Raw genomic sequence first — 27,858 nt, forward strand, 5'->3', positions numbered from 1 at the left:
ACCTATTGTCTTGTTGCATGCCTGCGGTTTTTGGCTTAAGGTCTCAGTTATATTAGGATGTGGGCATTTTAACAATCATAATCAAGTACAGTGTTGGATCAGATAATCAGTGATGTGTGTGAGCCTGTTGAGATGTTTGGCCAAGCAAAGTTCAAACATCAAGGCATCACAAGAGTGGAAATAAACTGTGATTAGGCAGTTTTATTTCTGAGGGGACAGCAGACAGCTGCTTCAACGCTCAAGCAGAAGGTCTGCTTTGGTTCCTGGGGGCCACAAATGGGTATATGGGGACACCTACTGGCCAAACTTCAGGCAAGCAAGAGAAAAAGTTTAGCAACGGTTCAGTTTAATTTTTTAGTAAAACAAAAGTCATTTCTGGATTCTATATATCTGTATTCTTAAAACCTTTCTCAGAAAATCAGGATTTGGYTCTGACACATTGTATGTTTGACTTTCTAGTTTCTGTAAGCAATCTATTTATGTTGCATCTAATAAAATCCTAGGTATACATGAAGTGAGCTGCAGTAAAACGCAGAAGTAAGAAAGGAGATATGCCAACAGGAGAAATTTAAAACTAAATGAATCATGAGCTTGGAAATGACAGATCACAACAGGCGCTTCGTTTAACAGACTTAAAAACTGAAAAGCTCTGACATGGAGCTCTGACATGGAGCTTTGCTTGTCTGCGTTTCCACCTGTTGGTCGATGACATGCACTATGCTGGAGACTTCTGCTTTCAATCTTTAGTCCTCTCTTCTCTGTGATCATGAACACTTAAAATATTAAGATAGCTTGTGTATAGATTCTTGCTGCAGTATACACAGCTAGTTTTGTGTCTTGTCACATTAAAACTATAAACCTTCATGTTTTTTATTATTATTAAGAGCTTAAATGTGCTAGACCAACACGACCAACTGTCTGGGCTCTTTCTATAGTCATACGTGAACTTTCTCGGAGTACTCCAGTTCAAAACATGACTTAGAGGAAAAAAAAACTAGACTGGTAGGCTAATTGGTCTCTCTAAGTGTAATTGTGTGCATATTTCTCTGTTCTGTGTGTCTCTGTGTTGCCCTGTGATGGCTAAATGTTCAGGGTGGACCTTTCCTCTGGACCCTACAGAACAAACAGGATCCAATAAATAAATAAGAAAAAATGCCTGGCCTCACAGTTATCAGCTAAATATGTTGGTCCTGGAGCTAGTCACATATGGTGAGGCTGGGATTTTTAAAATGGTCTTTACTGTGAAATGTGCTAATGTGTTATTTCTGAACAAAAAAAAACAACAACAAAACAAAACAAAGCAATAATAAAAAAAAAAAACCCTTTCCTCTTTAGTGACACATTTCCAGACTGCAATCCTCTCTGTCTGATCCTCAAAGGCCACAAGTAGCAGTCAGGTTGGCAGAGAAACTAATAGTTAACACTCAGTGACTCACTCAGTTCAGGACTTCTTTCTTCAAGCTCTAAAGTCAGGAATCCTCACACAACCGTCCTTCCTTCCCAATTCTGCCCACTGGAGGGCGCTGTATAGCACCTGCTGTCGAACCCAGCAGGTTTGCCGTCGGATGCAGCTTGTCCAACAAAAGGATGGTTTTTATATGAAAATGCATTTTATTTGTAACACGTACATTCTCTGATGAATCAAACTAACGGAGAACAGACAAGTTCCTGCTGAGAAACTAGAAGTGTTGACACCTAAACACTACTGTAACACCAAGAGCACAGCATCATCATCATCATCATCATCATCATAGACTGAAGCTGCCAGGATGTCACGCGACAGAAGCTGATAATATCAGGCATTTCTGGTCTCTTTACTGTTGTGTCTCAATTTGTTCCCACACCCGAAGAGGTTAAACATTATGACTCTGTTTTGCTTTAAGAAAACTTACACATTGCCTGTCATGTGCTGCAACTTAGTTGCATTATATCATAATACTTAATAGCTTAATAAAATATTGGTTTGAATCTGAAGACTCATCAAGTTTCAGGTAATATTAATGTTCTTGGATATATAATTATTTTGTTGTGTCTTCTGTTTTGAAAATATTGATTAGAGGTTAATAAACTATCTTTGAGACAGTAGAAGAAGAAAAAGAAGAAAAAAGTTGTAACTATTCTATTCAACCACCATTTTTTTTAATGTGGGGAAGAAATGTACAAAGAGCAATTTTTCCTTTTTGCTTCCTTACCAACTTGCCATAAAATCCGGATGTTTTTCTACATAAATAATGCTGAATGACAAAAATGTGTATTACACAGCCCTCACATTTAGCATAAAACTATTTTTTTTAGAAGAAAAACTAGAAATGATGCTTTTATGCCTCAGAATGCTGAAGGATATTCACGAAGGGATGAACACAAAGTGTACCACCATTTTTGGATTCTTCTTTGTAAAATGGCAAAATATTCTGTATCGTTTTCATTCCTCTTTCTAATTACGCACCACTAACTTATGTTTATCTATCACACGATGTACAATCCCAACAAAATGCATGAAAGTTTGTGACTGCATCATAAATATGGGTTCATTTGTGGTCTGTGGGACGCCTGATAATCTTATTTTATATTTTTTAAAGATATGAATCTTGCTTTACTACCACAGATTAAAGAATTAATCCTTGTTGGAGCCTGAATTTGTGCTCCCTGACCCTAAAGATATGAATGACATTGCTTGTTGACCACCTAGCACGTCATGGAGCGAGTCACAACCAATCACAATGCAGAACTATTTGACGAAAAGCTGTGACATCCAATCAAAAAGCCAGTAGGCGCAGTTAGGCCTGCCTCTGCTCTTCTTTCGGCCAATCAGACCCAAGCAGTAATTATTTATTCATTACATTGCAAAGGGGAGTGACGCAGTTATTGTAGATCAGAAGATACTCCATGCTTTTTTGTACATGACGTGAAATCGCATTTAAAAAAAAAAATCAAATCAAATCAAATACAGAATACGTCGAAAAAAGAGGGAGTCCCGCCGCCATCTGGACGCTGCATGTCGGATCTGAGCTCCCCTTGAATCTATTTGGATGCCATTCCCGCTGGAGGTTGCGGTACAGCCCGAGGACTGGATGTTATAACCGGGAACGAAACATGCCGCAGCCAAAGTCACGAAAAATCGCCATCCTCGGGTACAGATCCGTAGGTGAGTTCCCGTTCCGGCGCAGCTAACTGGGAGGGATGACTCAGGAAAAGTAACATAGGATGGGGACGCTGACCGCAGATCTGTGCGGCCTCTCGACTCGGTATAAGTCCATCATGAGGGCGGTTTACGCCTCCTATAATAGACTTAAATTACAGGCGGAGAAAGATCCGTCACGCAACATCTCTGAACGGGCGAATGAGCGCCACCAGGTGAAACGTGTGGCTTGTGTTTATTGTCAGCGTAGGCCACGAATGTGCGGTTCAAGGCGGATCTTTTTTTTTTTTACACAAACCGATCATCTGGTTAGGTATCCATCCGTGACCCTCACCCCGGCCATAATGGCCATGTTAGTCAGTGCCACCGCTCCGTAGAGGCCTGGCGGTCCTGTGGATGTGACGCATCACTGCGTGGATTAATGTATCGCATCCGAAACAGAAGAAGCGCAATTTGTATGCGCTTCTGGGAGGATGCTGAGGATGGCAAGATGGCACACGGAGATAACGCGATTAGAGAGCAGCGTGCCTGCAGAAACGACAGAGAGCCCGGGTTTCGAGTTGTTGCATAAGGTTTCAGCTTCATTCAAGACGTTTACAGCGACTCACAGCAGATCTCAATTGGCACTTTACCAGACAAATGGGTCCAATTCCTACCCGGGTATGTGGAAATGTGTGTAATCAAATGAATCCAGAACAATTCTGTCAGATTTAGAGGCTAATTCAATTGCACACAATCTGATTTTGTCCTAATTGTAACACAATGCAGTGAAATTCTTCCATTTTTAATGAGAGTTGGTGCAAAGTTATGCGTTGAATGAAGCCCAGCTGATCCCACTGACTCTGCAGTGATGTCTTCTCCTGAGCAGGCATGTGGTGACGGTGGGAAGGAACAGTTTAGTTAACTCGAGTAAGTTAATCTCACGCAGAACAACTGCTTTGGTTAATCAAAAGCAAACATTTGGTTTCTTAGATAATTTAAATGTTATGTAAGAGCAATAAAGAAGAACTTATACACAAATCTGTTATTTTGTATCATATAGTGTCATGGGGAAGATCTTCAGAAGAGGGGTAACCTGTAAAAGCTTATTGCTAAAGAAGCTGTTTCAGTGGCGTATTCAAGAATAATAATGGAAAATTTAGTGGAAGAAAATTTTTTGGGGATTATACCTCATGATAATTTGTATTTTTCAGGAAAGTCTTCCTTGACAATTCAGTTTGTGGAAGGCCAGTTTGTGGACTCCTATGACCCAACAATAGAAAACAGTGAGTATGGATCGTATGTGATATCTATTCTGATTCTCAGATTCTCATGTAGTTAGCAACCTAGGCGTCACGTTTGTCAACGATAAAAGCCTGTTTGGTTTCAGTGTTTATTTTTATTCGAAGCGGAGCTGCATGATAAGGGAAAAACATGTGAATAAGATTATAGGTTTCAAACATCCCACATTTTTATTTCCCATCTGTTTCATTTCCATCATTCTCTCGCTCTCTGTGGTCTTGGCCACAATTGTCTACACTGGGTCTGGGCATGAGGGCAACAAAGAACAACCTTTTTTCATAAAGACATAAAAAGAGAAGAAAACTCAGGTATTTTCCACTGGGATCACAAGTTTGGTTTAAGGATGGTTTATAATCTTGCATTCTATTTTAATTCAGTTTTGTTTTCAACTTCTAAGGTAGAAAATAAACAGGCAGGTCCCAGAAATTGGGAAATTTAGGAATTCTTCTAAACCAATATGATCACCCTATAAAAAACTTTAAAAAATGTTTTTTTTAAATGTTTAAATGTCTTAGTAAAAAATTCATACACAAAGTTTTGTCCAACTTCTCTTAATGAGTATGTTTGAAATGACTAAGAAATGCAATTTTCCTGAAATCCATTTAAGAAATAGTTAAAACGGTTCATTTTAATGTAATACTTTCTGTTTATGGCAACATGAGTCTTTAGTTTCAGTTTTATTGATGCTTAAGGACAGAGATGCATAAAAGTACTTATACCAATTGAAATATTTTCTTGGATCTTTACGTGATAGACAAACATAAAGTAGGAAGGAAAAGGATGCATTGTTTTCAAATGTAATTTTAAACAAATATTTTCATAACTTTTATAAATCATAAAAACAGTTACAATGAAAATGATTTTTTTAACACATTTGCATCCTTCTAAATGGCTATAGTACAATATTTAATACTGCAAAAAACCCAGATTTATGATTCCCTGTGTGGAGTGGAATAGTCTAAAATTTGGGTTTTGTATTTTCCTGGTCTGAATAAGTGTTGACAAATTAAATAAATGTTAGAGAATTTACTTTTCTAGATTGTATTCCTCGACCAATCTGGTGATGTTTGGAATCTTAACATGAAACGTGAAAGAAACCGGCACATGATCATGTTTGTAAATGTGCATTTTATTAGTGTTTTGTCCATTTATTATTCTGATATGTAAATTTTTTTATTCTTAAGTCTTTAAATGCTTTTTTACACATACTGTAGAGACTGTAAACCAAATCAAACAATTCAGAGGCATTTAGGTTTGTTTTCTATCCTGAGATTGAACTATGAGATGGTAACTGACAGTTAATTGAAAATAGTAAAGAAAATGGAAGTTTTGAAATGTGAGTGTTGGTGTTTGAAATATGATTGATGTCACTCAATGCATTTTATGACAGAAGCTAATTTATCCTGTGCATGTTTCCAGTTCCACCAAACCCAGCGATGTCAGCCGTAGAATAATTCATTTCTGTTTCTAGGAGCATTAACTTCCGCATCTGCTCATGAAGACGCTTCCTGGTGAAAGTCAAGTGGAATAATTTCATTCTCAGTGAGGCGGAGTGGAAAAGAGACTCTCACTGTTCATACATCAAAGTCTTTGTCTCGTCCTTTTTTTATTTCTAGTGAATTGATTAGTCAAGAGGTGGTGCATTCGCATCTAATATTGCTGTTCTGTTCAGACACTTCAGGGAGCCACTCAAAACCCAGAGAGAAACCTGAAGTTATCCTGGCGAAGGACTTTAAATACGCTGCGTACAAAGACACATAATCGCTTTAATCGTTGTGTGATAACACATTACATTTAAGCTTTTCTATTTAGAGTGAGTTAAGATGACCTAAATTACTCATATTTGCTTAATGCCACGAAAATGAGATATTTTTTTGTAGCTTTCTTCAAAGTTAGAAGCTTATATAAAGTGTGATTTTGGTCAAACATTTTGAGTTTCCTTCCATAAGTTAAAGCTTCTCATTATAGTTTGCTGACACATTCCTGCTGACAGATTGTACATTTAGCAGCAAAAGTTATATTTAAAGTCAACACTGTGAGCTATTTATATTTAAAAAAAAAGACATAGACCATTGTTGTGTTTGGGGCTTAAACCAAGTCGTGGAGCTTTACTGTTTGGTGTACATTATTATGGTATAAGTTTTAGCAGTAAGGCTTAACCAATCTGCTTTTTCTATTTTTTAACTTTTGGACAAGTTTGTTTTGCACAGGCTTTGCTGCACGGCATGAACTAGATTGGACGATTCGGGGAATCACTAAGAAATCTCTTTGTGATTTTAACTGTGTGATGAAGAGCTGACTGCTCACAATGTCACTTTGGTGCAGTAACTAATAACAAGGGACGTTCTGAAGCATGCAGAACCATTTTTGATCATGTCTGGTCACTGTGTCTTTTTGGCATGGGACAAAACCCCACATAGGTACGGAAGAGGATTAGGGCCACTGGAAAAAAAATAAAACAGTTCTGACTTTAGTCTAAGAATTCTGAGAAAAAAAGTCAGAATTCTGAGAAAAAAGTCAGAATTCTGACTTTAATCTCAGAAGTCAGAATTCTGAGACCTTTTTTTGTCAGAATTTCGACTTTACTCTCAGAATTCTGAGATTAAACTCAGAATTCTGAGGAAAAGTCAGAATTGTTTTTTTTTTTTTCCAATGGCCCTAATAATCTTCCGTACATAGGAGTAAATCGCTCTTTGTCCAGATTTTTTTTTTATTACAGGCAGCTGTAAAATAACTTTTGCTATAAAAAAATACAATATAATAAACAGCATAATTAAAAAAAAACTCTAAAAGAAAATCAATGTTCAGCAACTAAAAATGTGTCTAATATAGTCTGCAAGAATCTCTCACTCTACTTTTATTTCTCATTGCTTAGCTAAAACACTGCAAAAGTTAGTTGTTTAAAGTGTTTTTAAAAAGTATATGCATACACTTTTTTTTTACACAATTTTTCATATTTTGTCACCGAGTACCTTTAATATATTTTATGGAACTGTTAGTGATAGACCAACATCACTTCTTGAGGTTGTTTTTAACTCTAACATGGTTTAATCTCAAAGGCCGTCACAGAGACTGAATTACTCACAGTAATTTACACTTACGCCACTCTGCCACACTTTTTCCTTACACTTAACTTTCCATGAATGTGCTTTGGTACAACTCTGTGCTAACATCCAGTATGTAAGGCAAATCCCCCAGTTTGTGGCTTGTTGTCCCTGTGGTGAGCAACAGTGAATGTCTCCTGGGTAACTGTTAGGTCGGCAGCCATCCCAATGCCTTCGCCTGACATCTCTCTATTAAAAACAGTTTCTATATGTCTATATGTCATTATCTGAGAAATATATTTTTGAGTTTTCATTAGCTGTGAGTCATAATAATAATAATAATAATAATAATAATAATAATAATAATAATAATAATAATAATAATAATAATAATAATAATAAATGCTTCATATTTCACCCTGAGTGTCACTATGGTAAGTAATGAGTTTCAGTTTTTGAATTGACTTGCCCATATAAATAATTATTTACATGATGTAATAATGTTTGAGACGCAAATCTATTCATTAATTAGGAGATTCTCAATTTTGCATTTTATTTAGGGGTGTCAGAGCAAACAGGGGGAGTAAAAGCAAATGAAGAGCACAATGGACATTTATTTATACATGTGAAAACTATCCTGGCAGAGCAACATATTCATACGATGGATTCTGAGGTTTCCGTGGTTTGATTTTAGCTCTGGTATGATGTCTGGTAGTTCCTTTATGATTTTAGCGAGATGTTATTGGATGACAATGAATCACAAGATTCACCCACCAGGGTGCAATGTTCCCTCTACAATAATGTGTTGAAACACGACACCAACTGATCTGAGAGAGAGAGAGAGAGAGAGAGAGAGAGAGAGAGAGAGAGAGAGAGAGAGAGAGAGAGAGAGAGAGAGAGAGAGNTATTCTTCGGATCATGGGGCTAATGCCACCAAAGTTTCCACATTCTTTTCTCATTTGGTTCGACTCTGTGACTTATTGGTTCATTATTTGAAAACCAGAGGTGATAAGAGGTTCGGGGGTTGGAATAAACTCAACTGTCTCATCAGCTAAGGCTGGTATAATTCTCATGAAGCGCACATTCAGCAGGATATGGGTGTCTGTGTGCGTGCGTGAGACAGAGAGAGAGAGAGAGAGAGAGAGAGAGAGAGAGAGAGAGAGAGAGATGGGGTGGGATAGAGCAGATTAATCAGTTATTTCAGACTGGTTTGTGAATGGACTTCTTCACACGGTTGAAAAAGTGAACATTGCTCTAAGGCAATGCTTTTTTTTTTTTTTTTTTTTTTTTGTGGGACAAACACAACAGTTCATCAACACAAATAATCCCAGACTCCTGAGAGGTCCGGGTCAAAACTTTACCTGCAGGCTGCTTTCCTGTTTTTCCCTCACACTTTTGCTCGCGTACAGCGCCCTGCGTTGGCTGTGCGCTCGGTTCTGTGTCTATAAATAATCCCCTGGATGCTTAACATGAAGCGGTGTCAGCGTTATTAGTGAGATGCTGCAGGATGTGCACCGCCTGTCCGTCGTGATGGATAACCAAACTGGTCTCCAGACAGATATTGGCAGTGCACCGCTGAACTAATTCCACGGCATCAAACTGGATTTACAACTCTGTCTTTAAGTGTGCAGAACAGAGATAAGCCTTATATTAGGAAGATGTTGTGTGTTTTATGCGAACAGCTGTCTTTGTGGCCCAAAATGCTTTTAAATGCGCAGTTTCTAAACGTTTTCGTCTTGTCGTTGCAGCATTTACTAAAATGATCACAATAAATGGACAGGAGTACCATCTTCAGCTTGTTGACACAGCAGGGCAGGTAGGACTCCATCACAAGTCTGACACTGGTGGTATCATGTTTCTGTTATAAACCCATTAACTCGTTTCTCTGCTGGATGAATCTCTTCCAGGATGAATACTCCATCTTTCCTCAGACATATTCCATAGACATCAACGGTTACATCCTGGTCTATTCTGTCACGTCTAATAAAAGGTAAACGTTCATCCCCGGCATCCCGGATGGACTCTGTGAACTTTCTAACTGTTCTCTTCATTGTTTTTCTTCCAGCTTTGAAGTTGTTCAAGTTATCCATGAAAAGCTGTTGGACATGGTGGGGAAGGTTCAGTGAGTACCTCCTTTTTTATTTTCTTTTTTTTTGTGGCTTTGCTCTTCTGAGACATTTTAAATGTCTCATACACAAATGATGTTGTGGTTTTGTGATTTTTTTTATTTTTATTTTTTTTAAATGCAGAGTTCCAATTATGCTTGTCGGAAACAAGAACGACCTACATATGGAACGGTATGTCCCGTCATTACAATGTTAGGTTTACTGGAGATTGCTCATACTCTTCTGTGAAAGCATATCAAAGAAACTCTGAAAATCCGACAGAGATAACCAAGTAGACACAAAAAAAGGAGTTTTCAAAGTATTTTATTTATTAAGAAAAAAAAAGAACAAGCTGGATCACTCTGCTTTGTTGAATTGTTTTAAGGTTATTGAGCATGAAAGGATTGTTTAATGTGAAGCCAAATTGTCTCAACTATTCCAAAACTTTCATTTTGGTTTGATTTGTTCTTAAACCAATCAGAGGTGGACTTGATGGTGTGCTTTGGATCGTTTACCAAGCGAACCTAGGCTTCAGGTCAGAAACTGGCAGCTATTTCTCTTCAGAATGTTCTGCTAGAAAACTGAATTCCTGATTCCATCAGTTTGAAATGGACAAGGTTCTGAAAGAATAAAACTACCTCCACCATGTTTGACTGTTGGTATGACGACAGTGACACCAGTCCACAGAATATTTTCCCAAAGGTTTTAGGGATAACCAAGACTTTTTTTATTTTTATTTTTTCTGCAAATGTGCGACAGGCTTTGTGTTCACTTTGGTCAGCAGTGGTTTTTGACTTGATACTTGAGGATGGAGGCCGTTGCTGCCCAGTCTCTGTTACTGGTGAATCACCAACACTGGTCGGTCTCAACTGAGGCGAGTGACATCTGCAGGGCTTTAGATGTTGTCCTGGTTCCTGTTGTGACCTCCTGGATGAGGTGTTGATGTGTTTTTGGAAATATTCCACAATGAACTGCTTCGATTGGCCGGTCAATCCTGGGAACCGTGCTCCATGTTTTCTCCCTTTTTGTGTAGCGGCTCTAACTTTAGTTTGTTGGTGTCTCAAAAACTCCAGACCAATAAATGTCAGTGACTTTCTTTCATCTGCTCTTGATTTTTTTTTTTTTTTAGACCACGGCATAATGAGATGCTTTCTGAGATAGTTGAGCCTACTTCATGTTGTCAGACAGGTTCTATTTTAAACTTTTTCTTGATTCTACAGGCCAGCCAGTAATTATGTTCCTAGAAACACCCTGATGGCTACACCTGACCAGGGTGTTTCTGGTTTTAATTTGACCTGAAACACAAATGAGAATGACATTTTTTACATTTCCAAGGTTGCATATTTTGCTGTTCATGTACACATCACTCATTTACATCTGCTGACTTCTGAGCTGCTGCAGATGGAGCTTTTTAATCTTTCCATTTTCACGTTTGCATGTGTGTTTTTTCCCCTCCACATCAGAGTGATCAGCTGTGAAGAGGGGAAAGCATTAGCTGAATCCTGGAACGCAGCTTTCATGGAGTCCTCAGCCAAGGAGAACCAGGTAGAAAATGTTCATGTTTGCTGATAAAAGTTCCTGAGCTGCTGTGTGACTTTATTTTTTTTCACAAGTGTTCGTTCAACTTCCTCGCTTCATCGCAATTAGTTCAATGAAACTCATAATTTCTTGGCAGGCAAGAGTTTGAATCGCAAAACATCATGTCACTTTTTTTTGTAAAATTATAATTTAGTAAAAAAATGTTTCATGTAAAAGCAAAAACCTTAAAGAATAATATATAACGAATCATCGCTAATTTTTATTCATGCAATTATGTCAATTTGTGTCAGGTATAACTGACATGTGATTTTAACACAGCAGAAAAAATGAGAATAAGAGGCTAAACGACAAAACATCACATAAAGGTTAGAGTTACAGGAAAATGTCTTAAATACAAAGAGACATATACAGACACATTCAATAAATTGGAATATTATTGAAAAGTTCATTTGTTCTAAGAACTTTATCCCTACATCACACACAGAGGGATGTTTGAATGCCTTTATTTCTGTTAATTATGACGATTTCCACTTACAGCTAATGAAATTGTGACATTTAAAATGATAACATAACGTCAGACTGTCATGAAGTGCGGTTGTAGAATGGTGAGGATGGAAGCAGAGGACCCAGGTTCACTGCAGTGATCATGATGGTTTTAATGACGACATATAAAAATTCAAAACTCCAGGCAGCACAGGTGAGCAGAAGACTATGAGCTGAACTGGAATAACTAAGAAAAAAAAAAAAAAACAGGCACTGGGGCGTCACATGCTGATAAACCAAAACCTTACACAGACCAATAGAAAAAATATTTTTAAACACAGGTCAGTGAAAAGTATGTTTAGTACCTGCTTAAAAGTTATTGTCAAAAGATACGTTTAATCTGACAAATGAAACGATATTCTAAATCGCTGAATATAATTGTCACTGTCGTGCTAAATCTCTTATCTACTTCTCATGTAAACAACGTCAGACCGCTCCAGCTCAAAACAAGTCGGCGCCACACGCATCACACTCGTCGTTATGGACGTTGGACCAAAGTGTCTCATCACACCTCGTCCATCCGTCTCTGCTATGCGACTGAAGGATGCTTTTTGTTGAGCAGCGTTTCTGCTCCACGCTTGATTTCTCGATGCGAAGCCTCCCTTCCATTAGTCGCGCCGCTCGTAGTCGTTCGTCAGCTGTTTCAGAACGATGACCCTGCTGCAACACGACTGGCTTACGGTGAATTAAGCGAGCGCCACCGTCTGATTTAAATTCCACTTCATCCAGCTCAGAGGCACTTTACGCCGCTCCGCCTACATGGACTAAAACAGCAGGTGTGCTTGAAGACGCCCACACAGTCTGTGTTCGGAGGCCCTCCGGCTTCGCACTTGTCATGTCTGCATTGTGTTTCCTGCCTTCGAGTGGACGAAAAGTCACTCAGGCACAACCGCACGATACCTCATACTATTCACAGCTTCCTCCTGCTTAGCAGAGAAATAACAGCCTCTTTCAAGTACAAAGCACAACAAAGCAACAAACGGAAGGTTGTGTTTTTGACAAGTTGCATTACGATAGAAAATTGGAGACATGCACCTCCATAAAGACAGATGTTTCAAAATAAAACTAAAATATCGAGGATGTGAAAGTCGAGTAATGAGACAATAAAAAAAGCTTTTGAGATTGCAGCAGAAAAATGAAACATGCAGCAACATAAAACCACAAAAGAAAAGAAAATTTGAAAAGTAACAACTGAAAAAGAGAAGTCGAATATTTCAGGAGAGCAATGTTTTTTTTTAAAAAAGTTTATGGAACAAATGGAACACCAAAACAAATAATGTTTTATAAAATACATTAAGATTATTACATATCCACTATTTACTTTAACATTAACATATAGAAATAAATCTGACATGGCAAAATGTCTGCTTCGCGTACCCCAAAGATCAGAAAGACTAAAAACGTTTGTGACCCGCCGTGTGTTGAACTACTTAGATTTTCTCACCACACAAATATCTTCAGGTACTCATCGAATCTGCTTCAAATGTAGTCAGACGCAGTGGGTCACGGTTTCAAAACTAACCGCCGAGTGTTGTAAATGAAAGTCACGGACTCCACAGAGGGCTGAAAGTTCAAGCGTGTGCCAAGTGCAGCATTTGACGTTGTTCCTCATGTGCTTGTCGCTCTCTCTGTCGTCCCCTCAGACGGCCGTGGAGGTTTTCCGCAGGATGATCTTGGAGGCGGAGAAGATGGATGGAGTGCAGCCTGTTAAAAACCCCTGCTCCATGATGTAGAGCCGCCCAATCAACACACAGGACACTGCACTGGGAAATCCCGTTACTTGAAGGCTAGCCGCCAGTTCCCCTCCACCTCAGCTGAGTCTACGCCCCTTCCTCAACCAGGGTCCTAAATACCCAAAAGTGTCTATTTATGGCTCTGATTCCACTGTCATTATCAGTATTCCCCATCCCCCCCCATTCTGTCATCCTTGTTTTTCTTTGTGTGTGTGATTAAAAAACATGGATGGGTGGTTATTCTCTTGTCTTAAATCTCGCTCAGGCCACCTTTCCATATCTGTGCTCAGCACTGATGCAAAACCTGAAACAGTTGGTATGGATGTATCAGAACAAATATTTGTAGCCAGGAGCAGAAATAGTAAGCTTGATGCATCTTAGCTTTTCCCCTGCACAGCTTCCATATAAGACTGCAGCCCCGTTTAAATGACAAGATAAAAGAATTGTGGTGTTTTGCTGCGTATATGAAAAGAGTTAGATTAACAAATCTTTATTCTGATATATTGCCAGCTGTGTGGGCTCTCTGACCTTTTCTACTTCGTCACCTCGCAGTTCCCACGTCCCTCAGTTGGTTTCCCATTGGTTACTGTCAGCCAAAATTAAAATAAGAATAAGAAAACCTGCATTCATTTTCTAATGTCGAAAATGTTGTACAAATGTTTTTGATTGTAATCATTAAAGCAAAAAGTGGTTATGTAAGCAGGATGGTCCGTGGTTTATTCAGATGGATCTTTGTTAGAAAATTTGATTTTGCTGAACATTCAGGGGGTTTTTATGTTTTATGTGATTATCTGCACATATGAAAGATAGAAGGGATGATAAAATCATGTTAGTGTGAATCAGTAAAACTAAGTTTGTTTCTTGTCCAGGTAAATCCTGCTATAGTTTTTTTTTTTAGAGAAGTGTTATTACATTTTTGATCCAACATATTTACAGTTGAATTCAGAAGTTTACATTTACCCTTTATTCAATAATTCCTTACAACTGTTCTGTTTTGGCAGTGGGATAATTATGCAACATAGACCTTCAATTATTAAAAAAAACAAAACAAACAAGAGCTACATTTTTTTAAATCTACTGTAGTAAATCCACGCAGTTTGAATAATCTGTAGTTTTAAAATGTAAATACAGCCTCAGTAATGTTTAGATATGCCTCTTTGCAGGTTGCAGAGAATAGAAACGTTTTTGGAGTCGTCAATATGCTTCTGGTTTAAGTCTGACTGAATGTTTGACCATTCTTCTTAACATAATTGGTGGAAATAATTCAAACCTGCTYGCTTTTGCAATGTTTAAGCACAGTATAAATCCTTTCATTGTGTGGAGGCCATTTCTAGAAATCAACTTGTTTAAATAAGCTCTACAAAAAAAAAAAAAAAAGAGTAGACACGTGGTGGATTGGATGACTCCAAATAATCAATTAGAGGGAGTGGCACTAATCTGAATATTCATCATCAGACAAAATCCCCCCCAAAAAATTCAAACTTAAAAAACCTGTTTATGTTTAAAAATTACTGAATATTTCTGCTGGAAGCAGATGGATCCTGCAAACAACAACAACAACTATAACAACAAAAAACAAATTTGTTCAAATCATCTAAAGCTCAAAATTGCTGTAGACATTAAAATCGATGATGAATGTGTGGAATTTTCTGGTGGGAAGTGTAAAAAACAAGCATGTCCTTTTGATACAAAACAAAGCCTCGTCAGCTTGTTCAAATAAAAATGAAATAAGAATAAAGAGGCACACATTTTTCTCCTTTTTCACTCTTTTATTCATCAGTGTCTTTACCAAATGCCCACAGAAGCTGCAGTCTGCCTTGGGACCCATTCACCGTTACGGCCTTGATGCCCAGCTGGACACTTTCCTTTAATTTGGAATTTTAAAAGGTGTTGCACATGTCTTTGGTGCAGCACTTTACATCTATGTAGGCGTTCGCCGCAAGCATTTTGCAGTCCGAGTAGGCAATGCACCTCTGAAAATGGCCAACTATGGACAGAAACACAAAGAAAGATTTGGTTTCAGTGTAATAAGAACGTGCTGCAGCCCAACAGGTTACGTTTGACTTTTTCAGGTATTTAACCTAAAATTCCCACTTCTTTGCACTTCTGTACACATATTGAAAGTTCAAATATTGTATTTCTTTCCTGTTGAAGCTATACGAGTTTTTGGTGGTTTTGACGTTGAGAAACTCACATGGTTGTCGGAGGAATCTGGCAGCGATACAGGCGTTCTTATTTCGTTCACAAGTCTCAACGGAGGTGTGACAGGTTCCTCCGGCCCGACTTGGGACGCAGCGATGGCAGTCCAGAGCTCCGCCTGGAAACAGAAGCAAAGATTTCACTCTTTTGCTTTTTTTTTTTTTTAGGGTTTTTTAAAATGTGTCTAATTACATATGAATAATGATGTTTTATGCCAGCAACGTTTATGGATTAAAAATAGAAACATATTTACCGTCTCTTGCAAAAGTGTTCAAACTTTGAGTATCTCTTTAAGTATCTCTCTACTCCATTTTCACATCCAGACTAACATTCTTACCTGCTCGGTAAAATAGTTTGAGCTCAGTCAGATTGGTCTGAATAGCAATTTTACAGTCTTGAAACTGATTCTGAAATAGATTTTTTCACTGGACTTTGACTGGGCCATTCTAACATGAGCTAAACCACTCCACCTCTGCCACAGTCTCAAATCTTTTGCTTCGTTGTAACAGGTTTTCCTTCACGTTTGGTTTGTTTTTCATCTTCTCTTCAATTCTGACCAGCTTCCCTGTCCCATGTAGAAAGGCAACCCCACAGCATGACACTGCCACCACCATATGTAACAATGAGCATTGTGTTGAGTGTTAGTATTCTGCTGCAGAATGTAAGAGTGTGCCAAAGTTCAAGCAGTGTGAATACTTGTGCAAGGTGGTGAACGTTGATGTCGTAATTTATTGCAGAAAGGTACTTCTCCATACTGTTGCATAGCAGCAGAGGTTGTATTTGTCCAGTGGACAATCAGTGACAGACTCACCAGCTGTAAACAGCAGGACGAGGGCTAACGCCAGGATCAACAACTTCATCTTCCTGCTCTGCTCTGCAGTCTGATCCAGAGAAACAACACACAACATGAACCGTGTTTCAAAATCTAGTTTTCATAGCAAAAGAAACAAAAAAAAAAACAACTAAATGAATTCAAACAGTCTGTTCCTGTCAGACGTGAGCTGATTTCTGTTTTACAAAGTTCAAGTTAATCGGATTGTTAAACAGGCGTGTTCTTCCTTTAAACATTTAGATTAAAATTGTTGCATTTATTCAAATCCATGTACATACCTCACTGGTTTGTCTGCTTCAGTTTCTGTCAACGACTGAGGTGCACACAGTGACCTTTCCTCTTTTTATACTTCTCCATACTCCAGTCCCGTCCTGGTTACGCCCCATTAGGTATAATATCTCTGTTAAGTCTGTGTGCTCGGCTCCTCACTCACCCTCGGTACACTGTGTCCAGGGTTTTCCCAATGCATTATGCAAGAGCAGTCGACTCCTACCTCAGGACGAAGTTGTCACAGATAACAATGTCTGCATTCGTCTTAGACTCGAATAAAGTTTAAGTAGGCTGGATGCGACTAAAGCCAAAGACAATGTGTGTTTGCTTTGGGTGGATTATGGCAGACAAAGTAGAGCTGGCTCACCTTCACCTTTAAAACGAACATCATATAAGAGTCAAAAGTTGGACTTCAAAATCCCTGGATTTTTTTTGTTGTAATAAATCTTTATCTGAGGCGTCTTTATAACATTTGGGCTGATGAAATATCTCTGAATTGGGTGCATCTGAGAGAAAATGTCACACATTGGCTTAAACTACTCCTTTAGTAAATGCCAAGTCCAATTAGAGTATTTAAATTTTTTTTTTTTTTACTTATTTATTCGCTGCAGATAAAATTGAAATAAAACAAAGGAAAGTGAAAACAAATATTACATAGCCAAGATCCGAGCAAAATAAGTAGCTGGTCAAACAGGCAAGGGTCCCCAAGAGAAGTAAAATTCACACGTCAGGTTTATAAATGTAAATGTAGACATTAGAAGTAATGATAATTTAAAAAATCCTGTGGGTTTTATTTAATTATCACTGGAGCCAACTCCAAAGAGTTTAAACATTTTCAGCACAATCAACAATACCTCAGATGTGAAGATAAATTGTTTCAAACTACTTTGGCAGCAGCAATAAGAAAATTGATCCATATTCAAAAGTGTATGGGATCAGTTTTATAAAATAAGATGTGAATCAATATTCTGTTAATTCTGAAGATTGCCCTTCTTTTCTCAGTCAGTACAGATTAATGAGTTCTAGAAGCCACGCTCTAATACGAGCATTTTTTAAAGATGATTATTAGTATAAATATGTAACCTTTAACTAAAGTACTATGAATAAGCACAGATCATGTCCAGGCTATTCATGCCTGAGGCGTGGATGTTTTTCCTCTTTGCCCTGCTGTTCCTGCTGCATCTCGCTCTCCTAAAGTGGGCGTGGCCAAGCTAATGGGAAGCCTTCACACCTGAGCTCCATCTCCTCATCGGACTGGCATTAGGAGAGGATTTGGCAGGTGTGTATGACATTTGTGTATTTGTGGTAACCTTCCAATGGTTTGCTCCTTGTGTCTGTTCTGTGGTCCAGATTTGTGCTCCTTGTTCTCACTCTGAGTTTCCTCTGCAGATGCTCAGTACTCTTTTGGGAAACTCCAAGGCAAACTTTCAGTGCCTACCTGGATTCCCGGTTTTCTCCACAGACTTCTGCTTCAAAGCCTCGCCTCAGGTCATCCTGTAATTATCACCTCTCCCTGCCTGCCCTCCAACGCAACCTCTGGACTCGAATGTAGAAACCTAAAAAGAGACATTCCTATGATCTTATTCAGCTCAATCATTTAACTCAGACCTCCTTTGTACCTCCACCAACGCCAGTCGCTCTGTGCCTCTCCTCCCAGAACATTTCCCAGACTTTTTGTGTTTAATAAATTTAACTGTTTTTACCAGCTTGCACAACCCATAAAGTTATAATTTAATATAGTGTATGATTTGCAAATCGTAAACAATAAGACCAGCTGTCTGTGTGACACAAGAATAGATTTCCACTGAAGGATTTTCAGAAATTAGATTTTAAAAAGCTGCTCTGTGTGCTGTAGGATCAATGTTGAAACAAGAATCGTTGGTCAACTGACAATCAAACTTTCGTTCCTGCCTTTCTGAAGGGAAAATGAGTATTTTGGGGGGACGACTGTTCCTTCTTGTTTTAGATAGTGGGTAAATAAACTGCTGTTTGGCAACCATAGCAACACAATGTTTAAACAGGGAGGAGTTGAATAACATTGGAGAAGCTGAAATAAAACCACAACTGGAGCCAATATCTAGTTTTTCTTTGGGATCAATAAAGTATTTTTGAATTTGAATCTGAATATGAGCAGATTTGCTCTACAGCAGTCTGTATATGAGTGAAGTCAAATATTTTTGGAGTTCACGCTCTACAGCAGGGGTGTCCAAAGTCGGTACTCGAGGGCCGGCATCCTGCATGTTTTAGTTCTCTCCCTAGTGGTTGTAACAAACTCCTCATCAAGTCAGTGTTCTGCTTAGGCCTTCTAATGAGCCATCATTTGATGCAGGTGTGTAAAACCAGGGAGAGAACTAAAACATGCAGGATGCCGGCCCTCGAGGACCGACTTTGGACACCCCTGCTCTACAGGCACTAAACGCTGCATCTGCTTCGATGCTGCATCCGTCTGAATGTTCCTTTCAGAGTGAGCTGTTGTAAGGCCTCTGATCACTTTAAATCTAAATAAGCTGCTGCTGCTGGCCACTCCCTCCCCCCAACTCAACACTTGTACTTGTACGTGAAATTGCTTCAAATATGTCTGTGCAATAATATAGCCATACATCTTTGAAAAACAGAAGTATAGCCTCCTGCACGCTCAACAAGAATGCAGAAAGTGGTTTAAAGATGGTAAGTCAACAACAAAACACTTGTCTTGTCCAGCAGCCATTGTACAGTGCATACAGCAGTAAAACCAGCTGACCAAACACCCTGGAGATAATCTTGGGTTGCTAGGTGACTGATGGCATTCTGCTGGGGTTACTAGGTAATGGGACTGGGTTTAGCTGGGATTGCTAGGTGAGGGACAGTGCATGCTGATGCGACGTTATATTCAGTAGGTTTTTGAAATAAAACACTTGTTTCGAGACATGAAAAAACATTACATTATTGCTAAGAAATGGCTCGGTGTTTTTTGAAAGTACTTCAATACAAAAAAAGGCTAAATGGGAATTTTGCATAATAGGTCCCACTACAACCAACAGACTAAGGACTGCCTAGAGGCCCAAATAACTATGAAGTAGTTCCACCCAAAACCTGGACAATTTATTTTCCGCAGAAGAAGTCTAGTAAGCAACCCATCCAAGCGCCCACCAACACTTTGCCTACAATTGCCTGCACCCTCTCTGGTCACCACCCCAGCCACAGCGGCCACTTGGACACAGTGCACCCAAGTCAAACCATAAGACAAAGGCCAGAGAACCCCCTGAAGTAACAGACAGAAAACACACACATATGGCCCCCGACCACCCACAGAAAACACAGAAAACCACAAACCACAACAGACCCAGACCCCAGAAAGAATACAGGTGAACACAGCAATATAGAGCCGCTTAACCTGCCCTGCCCCTAACTCAGATCATCACCCCTATGCCCAGTATCCCTTACCTTAACCCTGGTATAGTGTTTGATGTTGTGACTATGAGGCTGAATCCTAGGTTTTCACAGGTCAAGGTCTAAATTTATCCAGAAATCTCTGTGGATCAGTGGACGAGAAACATCAACACAGAGGGATCCCGAGAAAATAGCAGTGGGGCTATCTGGTTTCAACAGAGACATTCAGGTTGCTGAATAAATAGTTTGAAACTGCCTTGGGAGCCTCATTGGTGCTGCTTGTCAGAGGATGGTTTATTGTTAGAGTTGTTCCTGCCCTCTAACCTCTGCTCCTCCGGGTTGTTTTCCATTCCATGCCCCCTCATTTGGACGTGTCCCAAATGTTACACTGCAACCCCCGGCAAAGTCCAGCATCACTCCCAAAGCCCAATCAAAGCAGAATCTCACCCAGTCCATTGTTTTGCCCTCCTCTGGGGGCAAACTCCAATATCAGCAGTGACACATGTAAGGGAAAGTGTCCATTTGGCAAAATGTCTAAACCCCTCCATTGTTGTGCTTTTGTTGTGTCTGCCTCTCGATGCCGGCACTCTCTCTGTCCGCTGTATATATCTCAGAGTCCAAAATTTCCCCCTCTTGAATTGTGTGAATAGTTTGGAGGACTTTAACAGTGGAAAATGTCTCAGTACTCAGGAAAGGTGAGTACCAGTTGAAGGAGCCCTTTTCCCCAAAAATTGTTACTAATCTTGTTGATTTGCACAGATACATGTATCAAGACATTCCAAACATGTGAGACGGAAAAGTAACATTTGTGCAAAAAAAAAAAAAAAAATTGACTTTCCTTATTAAATGGTGAAAACAGATTGTGCTCTACGAGGGCAAATGCTTCACCGGCAGGAAGCTGGAACTCTGCAGCGACTGCGACAACTTTCAGGACCGAGGTTTTATGAACAGGGTCAACTCAGTCCGTGTGGAAAGCGGTGCCTTCGTCTGTTTCGACCATCCTGACTTCAAGGGCCAGCAGTACATTCTGGAGCATGGAGAGTACCCCGAATTCCAGCGCTGGAATGCTCATAATGATCACATGGGCTCATGCCGACCAATCAAGATGGTGAGTTTATGTGTGCGTTTGAAGGAGACCCCTGGGGCAGAGAAATATTCAGCCGGTAAAATAGACCGGCAAAAATTCAGCATCATTTGTTTGACAAAAAAAAAAAATGTTGGCCTAATTAAATAGCAGAACCTTACACACTACAGGTGCTAAAGAAGTGGTATTTATGGAAGGAGCTCCAGAGAACTCCAGCTCTTCAGAAACAGACTTTCTCATATCTTCCTCCACACATCTATAGGTGCACACATAATGCAGCTTCCGTCACGAAACGGGCTCGGTCATTTACAGAAAGACAAAGTCTAACCTTGCTGTAAAATGACTCAGCCAGGATGCACTTCTGCTTCTGTTTACCTCCACAGCACGGCGAGCACTACAGGTTGGAGATGTTCGAGGGAGACAACTTTGCCGGCCAGTGTGTGGAGCTGTGTGACGACTGTCCGTTTCTGCAAGCGCGAGGTCTGACCAAGAACTGTGTCAACTCCATGAAGGTCTATGGAGATGGAGCGTATGTATCTTTAACCCTTTCTTCCTTGGCTTTTGTATTGTGCTTTGTTCTGATGTGTTTTCATTCATCTTCAGGCATTAATGAAAAAAAAGTGTTTTTTTTTTGTATTCTTTTCATAATTACTCAAGAAAATATATTCAGACTGAAGAACATTTATGGAAACAAATTAATAGGACTTTATCGTGAAAACTTTAAAATATTATGCATATATAATGTGAATGCATATTTTACTACTTTACAATACTGTGCGATATCATGAAACTCTGTCTGCTCCTGTTCCTTTTGATTCTTTGTTCTTGACCGTTTAAACCCGTCGTTCTTTTTCATGTACTTACAAACAAAAAGCATTTTTAAATCAGAGGAGCATTAATTTGTTGGCCAATGCTTAAAAGGTTCAACTTCCATATCATCTAAAGAGATGAATTAGTTGTCTCACTAATTGGAAGGGAAAAATTACATCAAAAATATTATTAAAAGGCCTAAGAACTCCTACAATTTTAATTCAACATTGTACGTTGCATAAAATCCCAGCCTTTTTATCATTCCCTGTCTTGTATTTTATGGACTCTATAGATAATGGAGTGATGTTTTTACTGCTACATTCATTTCTCAGAGAATAGGATTGGGCCTGGAGCATTGCTGTGTCACCAAGAGACTATAACTGTGTAGCATTTTACTTTGTTATTAGATAGCCTAAATGTGGCATTAATGCTGTCTTACATTCATTTAGCTTTTCCAAAACATTTATGGAGCTACTCACTTCTGTCACCGTACACTGCATCTTGTGCTAGCATCCAGTGAAAACAAATAGCTGCACTTCCTCAGAATCCTTTGTGGTCTGATTGCTTGTTTATAATACTCTTAAAATCCAATTCACTACTCTGACTCTGAGAGATCAAATTTTAAAGAATCTATTGCTAATTTTCTTACAGTATCTTCATTTCTATCTCTTCTGAAATTGGTTGTTTTGGTTATAGTTTTCCAACTTATCGCGTTAATCACTTGTAAACATACTCACTTTAAGATATAAAAAAACTGGCTTCTTTCTGTGGCTTTACAAAATTGGAGGGGAAAATAATGACACTCTGTACATTTAGTGAGTTCCTCCTTCAGCTTGTACATTTTTTTTTTTACTCTCCAAACAGCTGGGTGTTGTATGAGGAGCCGAACTATCGTGGCCGCATGTACGTCGTGGAAAGAGGAAACTTCTGCAGCCATAAGGAGTGGCAGGCAGAGAATCCCACCATCCAGTCTGTTCGCAGGGTGGCTAACTACTTCTAAACCTGCCTCCACATGGGAGGCAGAGCGATCGACTGCTGACGGAGTAAATGTGCCACGCTTTCAGGATATATCTCACAGACTCTGTGGAGGTGTAGAATAATAAAACAAGTGGAAAATGTTTAATGCTGTTGTTGTATTTTTGTTATAGGTTATTCAGAGGCTGAAATAAAATAGTAATCCTGTGTTATTTTCACTTTTGGCCATTGTTTTTTTCCTCTCCTCTTTTGCGCTCACTCTGTGTGAAGCTCATAGTTAGCCGTAACATTTCATTGTAGAAAATGGCATCAGGCCTATTATTCAGGTAATTGCTTCCCATTATAAACCACACGTAGAAAACCTTCAAGTGCCGGGCTTTTCCTCATCCTAATGGATCCATTACCAAAGCTATATGAGATATTCTAAACAGCGCTGAGCACAGATTATTTGACATACTTGGATTTCGGTTGTTCAGAAAGACAGTAAAAGAAACAGCGTGCCCAATAATCATAAGACAAAATGTCTCAATTAAAACATAAAGCCTTGTGACACCCACACAGAAAAAAAAATTGGTAGTCACCAGGCAACAGCAGGGAAATAAGCATCACCTTCACATGCGAGGTATAAATCAGAAGTGAAAGTGGGATATTGCACAGGTCAACAGTGTCGGTGCACCTGCCCAGGGGAGCTCTGCTACCACCTAGTGTCATTTATCTATTTTACTGCGTTCCTCACCTCGGGGCTTTCGGAGGGAACTGATTCAAACACATAAAGAGCYCTTTGCATTAAATTCCAAGCCGGAAAACAAATCCTATCATTTTTYACACATTTGTATTTTTTATTTTATTTTTCTTTCACTTTTGTTATGATCAAAACTTCCTGTGAATCTGGCCGTTACGCTGTTAGTTTGGTTTAGCAAGCAAGCTGTGATTAAAATGTGCAGACGTGTAACTTCAGTTTTTCATGATGGTTTTCACTCGTGCACTTATGCAGCTGACCAACAATAGATACAGTAAAATAAAAAATGTGCATTCTGATGAGGCTCCATCGTCAGACTGAAARTAAAAACCTTTAAGCAGGCATTACAGATATATTTCACTGAGCCCACATTTATGTATTARAAATGTCTTATTTATATTTATCTGATGTAACATTGTAATCTTAAATGTTGGTTTTCATTAGCTGAAAATCATCATAATTAACATAAATAAACGCTTGAAAACATCAGCCTCTATTAAATTGTTCTATATAATGTTTCATTTAATGAATTCAGTTTCTAAAATGAATACACTTTATCAATAATGTCAATAATTTATTCAACATGACTGTAATTGCAAGAGATTGACAAACTATACATTTATGTTGCCGAGGATTGTCGTTTAKAAATMMCTCCACTGAGAGTTTCCCAGGACTCCTAATTCTTTTAGCAGGAACATTTAATCAAATATTGATGTGTGTGTGTGCGTGTGTGTGCGCGTGTACTCAGGAGTGTGCAAAATGCACTGGGGCACATATCTATAACTGGGTGTGAAAACAACCAATAGAAGCTTTTGTGTGATGCCCCCCCACATCATACTGCCCTGGGAAGAGAGCCATATCACCCGTATCATTCAGCAGTGACTAAGGGTAATACTAATRGATGTAAATCCTCAGGATTGTTTCAGATCAAAGAAGTGTAAGACTTTAATGCATTGTTTTTACACGGATAATTTAAGATGCAATGCATACAGTTTCGAAATAGCATTTAAATATTCATTGTTTTTTCTAAAGCTCAAAATATTGTGTTTTTTTTATTTTATTTTATTTATTTATTAAGGAACAGTGGGCAAGCGATACTGAGGCAGAAAGGATGCCCTTGTTAAGTCCCAGCTGTGCCCATTTATCACAGTGACCTAACATGGACGGCTCAGTGYCATATTGGCATGAGCTAACACACAGCGGGTCGACATCTCAGAATCTGCTGAGTGACAACTCCTGTACGAGGAAAAAAAACCTTCCAGCTCTCTGCTGCCAGCTCAGAGGAACATCAACCTCCGACTCCCATTACACCTCAATATTCATTGGTGTGGAACAGAGGCACTCTGATACCACCTTCATGGCCAAAGTGTCGAGTTAGTCAGATAACTTGTGGTTRTCTTGGCCAAATGTTGTAAATATATAAGTGTTGATGGGGCTGAATGAATCCAGGGAGTAAAGAATCAAAACATAAAAATGGAGTAGCTACGGTGTGTTTACTGCCTCAGACTTCCTCAGACTTTAAAATGACCATTGCAGTCCACAATATAACTGTATTATATTAGTATTAGCTGCAAAAAAGAAATACGGCTAAATGTAAAGACCCGGATTTACTGCTGTACCTAAACGCTACTGAGAAATTACGGTGTGTTCCTGCCTAGTAGCCTCAGGCAGCTGGGTGTTACAGTATGTCTCTCTCTCACAGAAGAAAAGGTTTTAAAAGTATTCAGTACCATGAGCAGTTAGTTATCCGACTTCCAAATCCCAGTGCGGACCCACAGAACTTTTTCACCCTGCAGACACAAAAGCAGACTTTTTTTTTTTTTTTACTTCTGAGGGCAGGAGGGTCTCTTTGCTCATATGGTTCCAATTAGCAATACAACTGATTTACTTCATGTCGACCTCTTTTAGACGCTTATCAGCTGCTACCGTTTGGATTTATACCTGTATATTCAATCTAATTTTAAACTTTAATCTCCCACACAAGCAAAATGTAAAAATAAACTGTAAACGACACAGAAATGCCAGAGAACACAAACTGACACTCGGCTGCGTTTGCTTTCATATTTTTTATTCATTTGAGCAGTAAAAATTCAAAGAATACTGGTGTACATGAAGAGATAGTCGCACATCGTCACTTTTCAAAAAATAATGGCCTAAGTCATTTTTGCCAAAAGTTATTATTTTATTTTGCCCAAATCATCTTTTGACAATCCAAAGCGAATGACTTATTTTTTACTTTTATTTTTTTCAAAATCACTTTTGGAAACAAATGACTTATAATAATATCTTAGGAAAGGTGATAATAGCGCACATTTTCTGTTTATGTTGTTAAACATGCAGGACAGTAATAGTAAGAGTAGACTGCACCACAGACAAAGCTTAGTTCATTATCATGATGAAAAAAATACCAGTTGTTGAATCTTTCTGTATGACAGTTTATTTATTACACTCTCATGCAGCCGCATCTTCTCTGTGCTATATGGATTGTGATATTAAACCATAACAGTGCATCCTTATGTTGAACAAAGATGTTATATATTGTAAGCACATCCATCTCTTCCTCCTCCTCCTCGCTCCTACTCCGACGGGCATTATCCTGTCCCTCTTTTACAATTCCTTGACCACAGCTGGCACTGACTTTGTTTGCTGTCTAACAGCAATAATGAAAACGTTTCAACTTAAGAAACATGCTAAGCACTCAGGAAGTGAACTGCTGAGTTTTTGTATTTTTCTTGACCTGCTAAGAAAAGCTATGTGGCCTAAGAATAATAATTTAAAAAGAACATGGGAACTAGATTAGACTATACACTCTGATATTATCTTTTAATTTTGCAATAAAGAAATGCGAGCCTTTTTCTGTTCAGCAGGTACAAATGGATTTGAACTGATTAAGCAGATTAATTATGCTGCAGCACAACTGACAGGCTACCTTTATTGTTCTGCGTGCTCTGAACACATCCAAAAACACAAACACACTTTATGCCAAGTTCTGGGATGGAAGTGCTTGCTAACCTGCTGCAGTGGTAGCTTGTTGTTGCTGACCTTGGTCCCTCCTCCACAGAAAATATCTGTCTTGGTAGATAAACAGTTGTGCTGCACTCTTGAATAGATTGAATAGATGTTCAAAACGTAGAGACGAATAATTTTATTTAAGGGCATCATCATTAGAAAGGTTGATCGCTAATGTACTCTAATCTTTTCCTATTTTTCACCCTATTTTTCAAAACTCAAAACCATTTATTATATTCCTTTTAATTCATAGATATGCAATATTTCCACAAATAAGTAGAAGTTTTTGGTCGCAATGTGACAAAACGTAACATGAAGAAACTTAAGGCACTCTAATTCCTTCTGCACAATGTCTGCATAATGGGGCATCATCTTACAAACATTCTTGGACTCTTGCTATGTTTGCATCACTAGTAAATATGAAATTGTGGTCACTACAATGTAAATGTTGTCAATATAACTCAATCTGACAACAGAACCATTAAAGTAAAATAATAATTCATTGTCAGACAGATCACTTTGGACACATTTTGGAGAAACTTCATTTTGTGTTGCAGTTCTTATTCTTACTGTTAGCATTATTACTTTCTGTTTTACTGGAGTGCATGGTTTGTATTGGTTTTATTAAGTCTAATATCTTTACTTCCGTTATTCTTAACCCAGTTTGTTTAGACCTACGACTGTCTTGTTAATACTTTCAAAATAAAGTGCCATCAAGCGGATGCAAGTTGCATTTGACATAATTTCCTTCCAGTATTTTAATGGCACTGCACCGTTTCCTGCATGCCAGATTTTTCTTTCTACCAATGTCACACCGTTGTCATTAAAGCCATCGGACTTTTAATGAGCACTCTTGTGTTTTCTCTACCAAACATTACGAAAACAGAACATCTATCTTTTCAAGGTTTCGCTCAAAGCCTCGATCGTGTTACGGGGTCAATATGTGATAGCCGAATAAGGAAATGCTTTGTCTTGAGTTATACCCAACAGAACTAGTTWAAGGCAGTTTACCTATGACTAACTCTATTCCAAGGCCATTTGCTGCATGAACCGAGTGCCACTGTAGAGCCTCTAGTCTAGACGTCACAGAGAAGAATGTGAGCAACACCGTAATGGCGTTTTAACAATGTCCTCTTTGATTTCTACAATCATGGGTTTCAGCTTTTTAGAGCAAAGGAACTTCATTT

General features: G+C 38.8%; 3 protein-coding genes across 3 annotated transcripts; 2 read left to right on the forward strand and 1 right to left on the reverse strand.

The window, feature by feature from the left end:
* Positions 1–2,828: 2,828 nt before the first annotated feature.
* On the forward strand, positions 2,829–14,083 carry LOC103479739 (GTP-binding protein Rheb). Its single transcript, XM_008434358.2, has 8 exons — positions 2,829–3,145; positions 4,333–4,404; positions 9,213–9,280; positions 9,372–9,454; positions 9,530–9,586; positions 9,714–9,761; positions 11,033–11,114; positions 13,295–14,083. Exons 1-8 carry the CDS (start codon positions 3,094–3,096, stop codon positions 13,382–13,384), a joined length of 552 nt encoding a protein of 183 aa, XP_008432580.1. The 5' UTR covers positions 2,829–3,093; the 3' UTR covers positions 13,385–14,083.
* A 1,049-nt stretch (positions 14,084–15,132) lies between these two features.
* ly97.3 (lymphocyte antigen 97, tandem duplicate 3) lies at positions 15,133–16,801 on the reverse strand. The gene is made up of 4 exons (XM_017310205.1): positions 16,694–16,801; positions 16,395–16,464; positions 15,579–15,701; positions 15,133–15,371 (listed from the first exon to the last, which is right to left on the reverse strand). The coding sequence occupies exons 2-4, from the start codon at positions 16,441–16,443 to the stop codon at positions 15,265–15,267; spliced, it is 279 nt and encodes a 92-aa protein (XP_017165694.1). The 5' UTR covers positions 16,444–16,464; positions 16,694–16,801; the 3' UTR covers positions 15,133–15,264.
* Positions 16,802–20,689: 3,888 nt separating this feature from the next.
* Positions 20,690–22,998, forward strand: LOC103479740 (gamma-crystallin N-A-like). Its single transcript, NM_001297478.1, has 4 exons — positions 20,690–20,749; positions 20,914–21,162; positions 21,522–21,667; positions 22,813–22,998. Exons 1-4 carry the CDS (start codon positions 20,729–20,731, stop codon positions 22,946–22,948), a joined length of 552 nt encoding a protein of 183 aa, NP_001284407.1. The 5' UTR covers positions 20,690–20,728; the 3' UTR covers positions 22,949–22,998.
* Positions 22,999–27,858: the final 4,860 nt, after the last annotated feature.

This window comes from Poecilia reticulata, linkage group LG17 (assembly GCF_000633615.1).
Source record: "Poecilia reticulata strain Guanapo linkage group LG17, Guppy_female_1.0+MT, whole genome shotgun sequence".
NCBI lineage: Eukaryota > Metazoa > Chordata > Actinopteri > Cyprinodontiformes > Poeciliidae > Poecilia > Poecilia reticulata.

Excerpts from the sequence above, each read along its gene's own strand:
- LOC103479739 (XM_008434358.2), top strand. The coding sequence starts at position 3,094 with ATGCCGCAGCCAAAGTCACGAAAAATCGCCATCCTCGGGTACAGATCC. Across the intron at positions 9,455-9,529 it reads TCTGTCACGTCTAATAAAAG|CTTTGAAGTTGTTCAAGTTA; the intron begins GTAAACGTTCAT and ends TTTTTCTTCCAG. Across the intron at positions 9,587-9,713 it reads GACATGGTGGGGAAGGTTCA|AGTTCCAATTATGCTTGTCG; the intron begins GTGAGTACCTCC and ends TTTTAAATGCAG.
- ly97.3 (XM_017310205.1), bottom strand. The coding sequence starts at position 16,443 with ATGAAGTTGTTGATCCTGGCGTTAGCCCTCGTCCTGCTGTTTACAGCT. Across the intron at positions 15,702-16,394 it reads CGTCCTGCTGTTTACAGCTG|GCGGAGCTCTGGACTGCCAT; the intron begins GTGAGTCTGTCA and ends TTCTGTTTCCAG. Across the intron at positions 15,372-15,578 it reads CAGATTCCTCCGACAACCAT|TTGGCCATTTTCAGAGGTGC; the intron begins GTGAGTTTCTCA and ends TTCTGTCCATAG.
- LOC103479740 (NM_001297478.1), top strand. The coding sequence starts at position 20,729 with ATGTCTCAGTACTCAGGAAAG. Across the intron at positions 21,163-21,521 it reads CATGCCGACCAATCAAGATG|CACGGCGAGCACTACAGGTT; the intron begins GTGAGTTTATGT and ends TTACCTCCACAG. Across the intron at positions 21,668-22,812 it reads AAGGTCTATGGAGATGGAGC|CTGGGTGTTGTATGAGGAGC; the intron begins GTATGTATCTTT and ends CTCTCCAAACAG.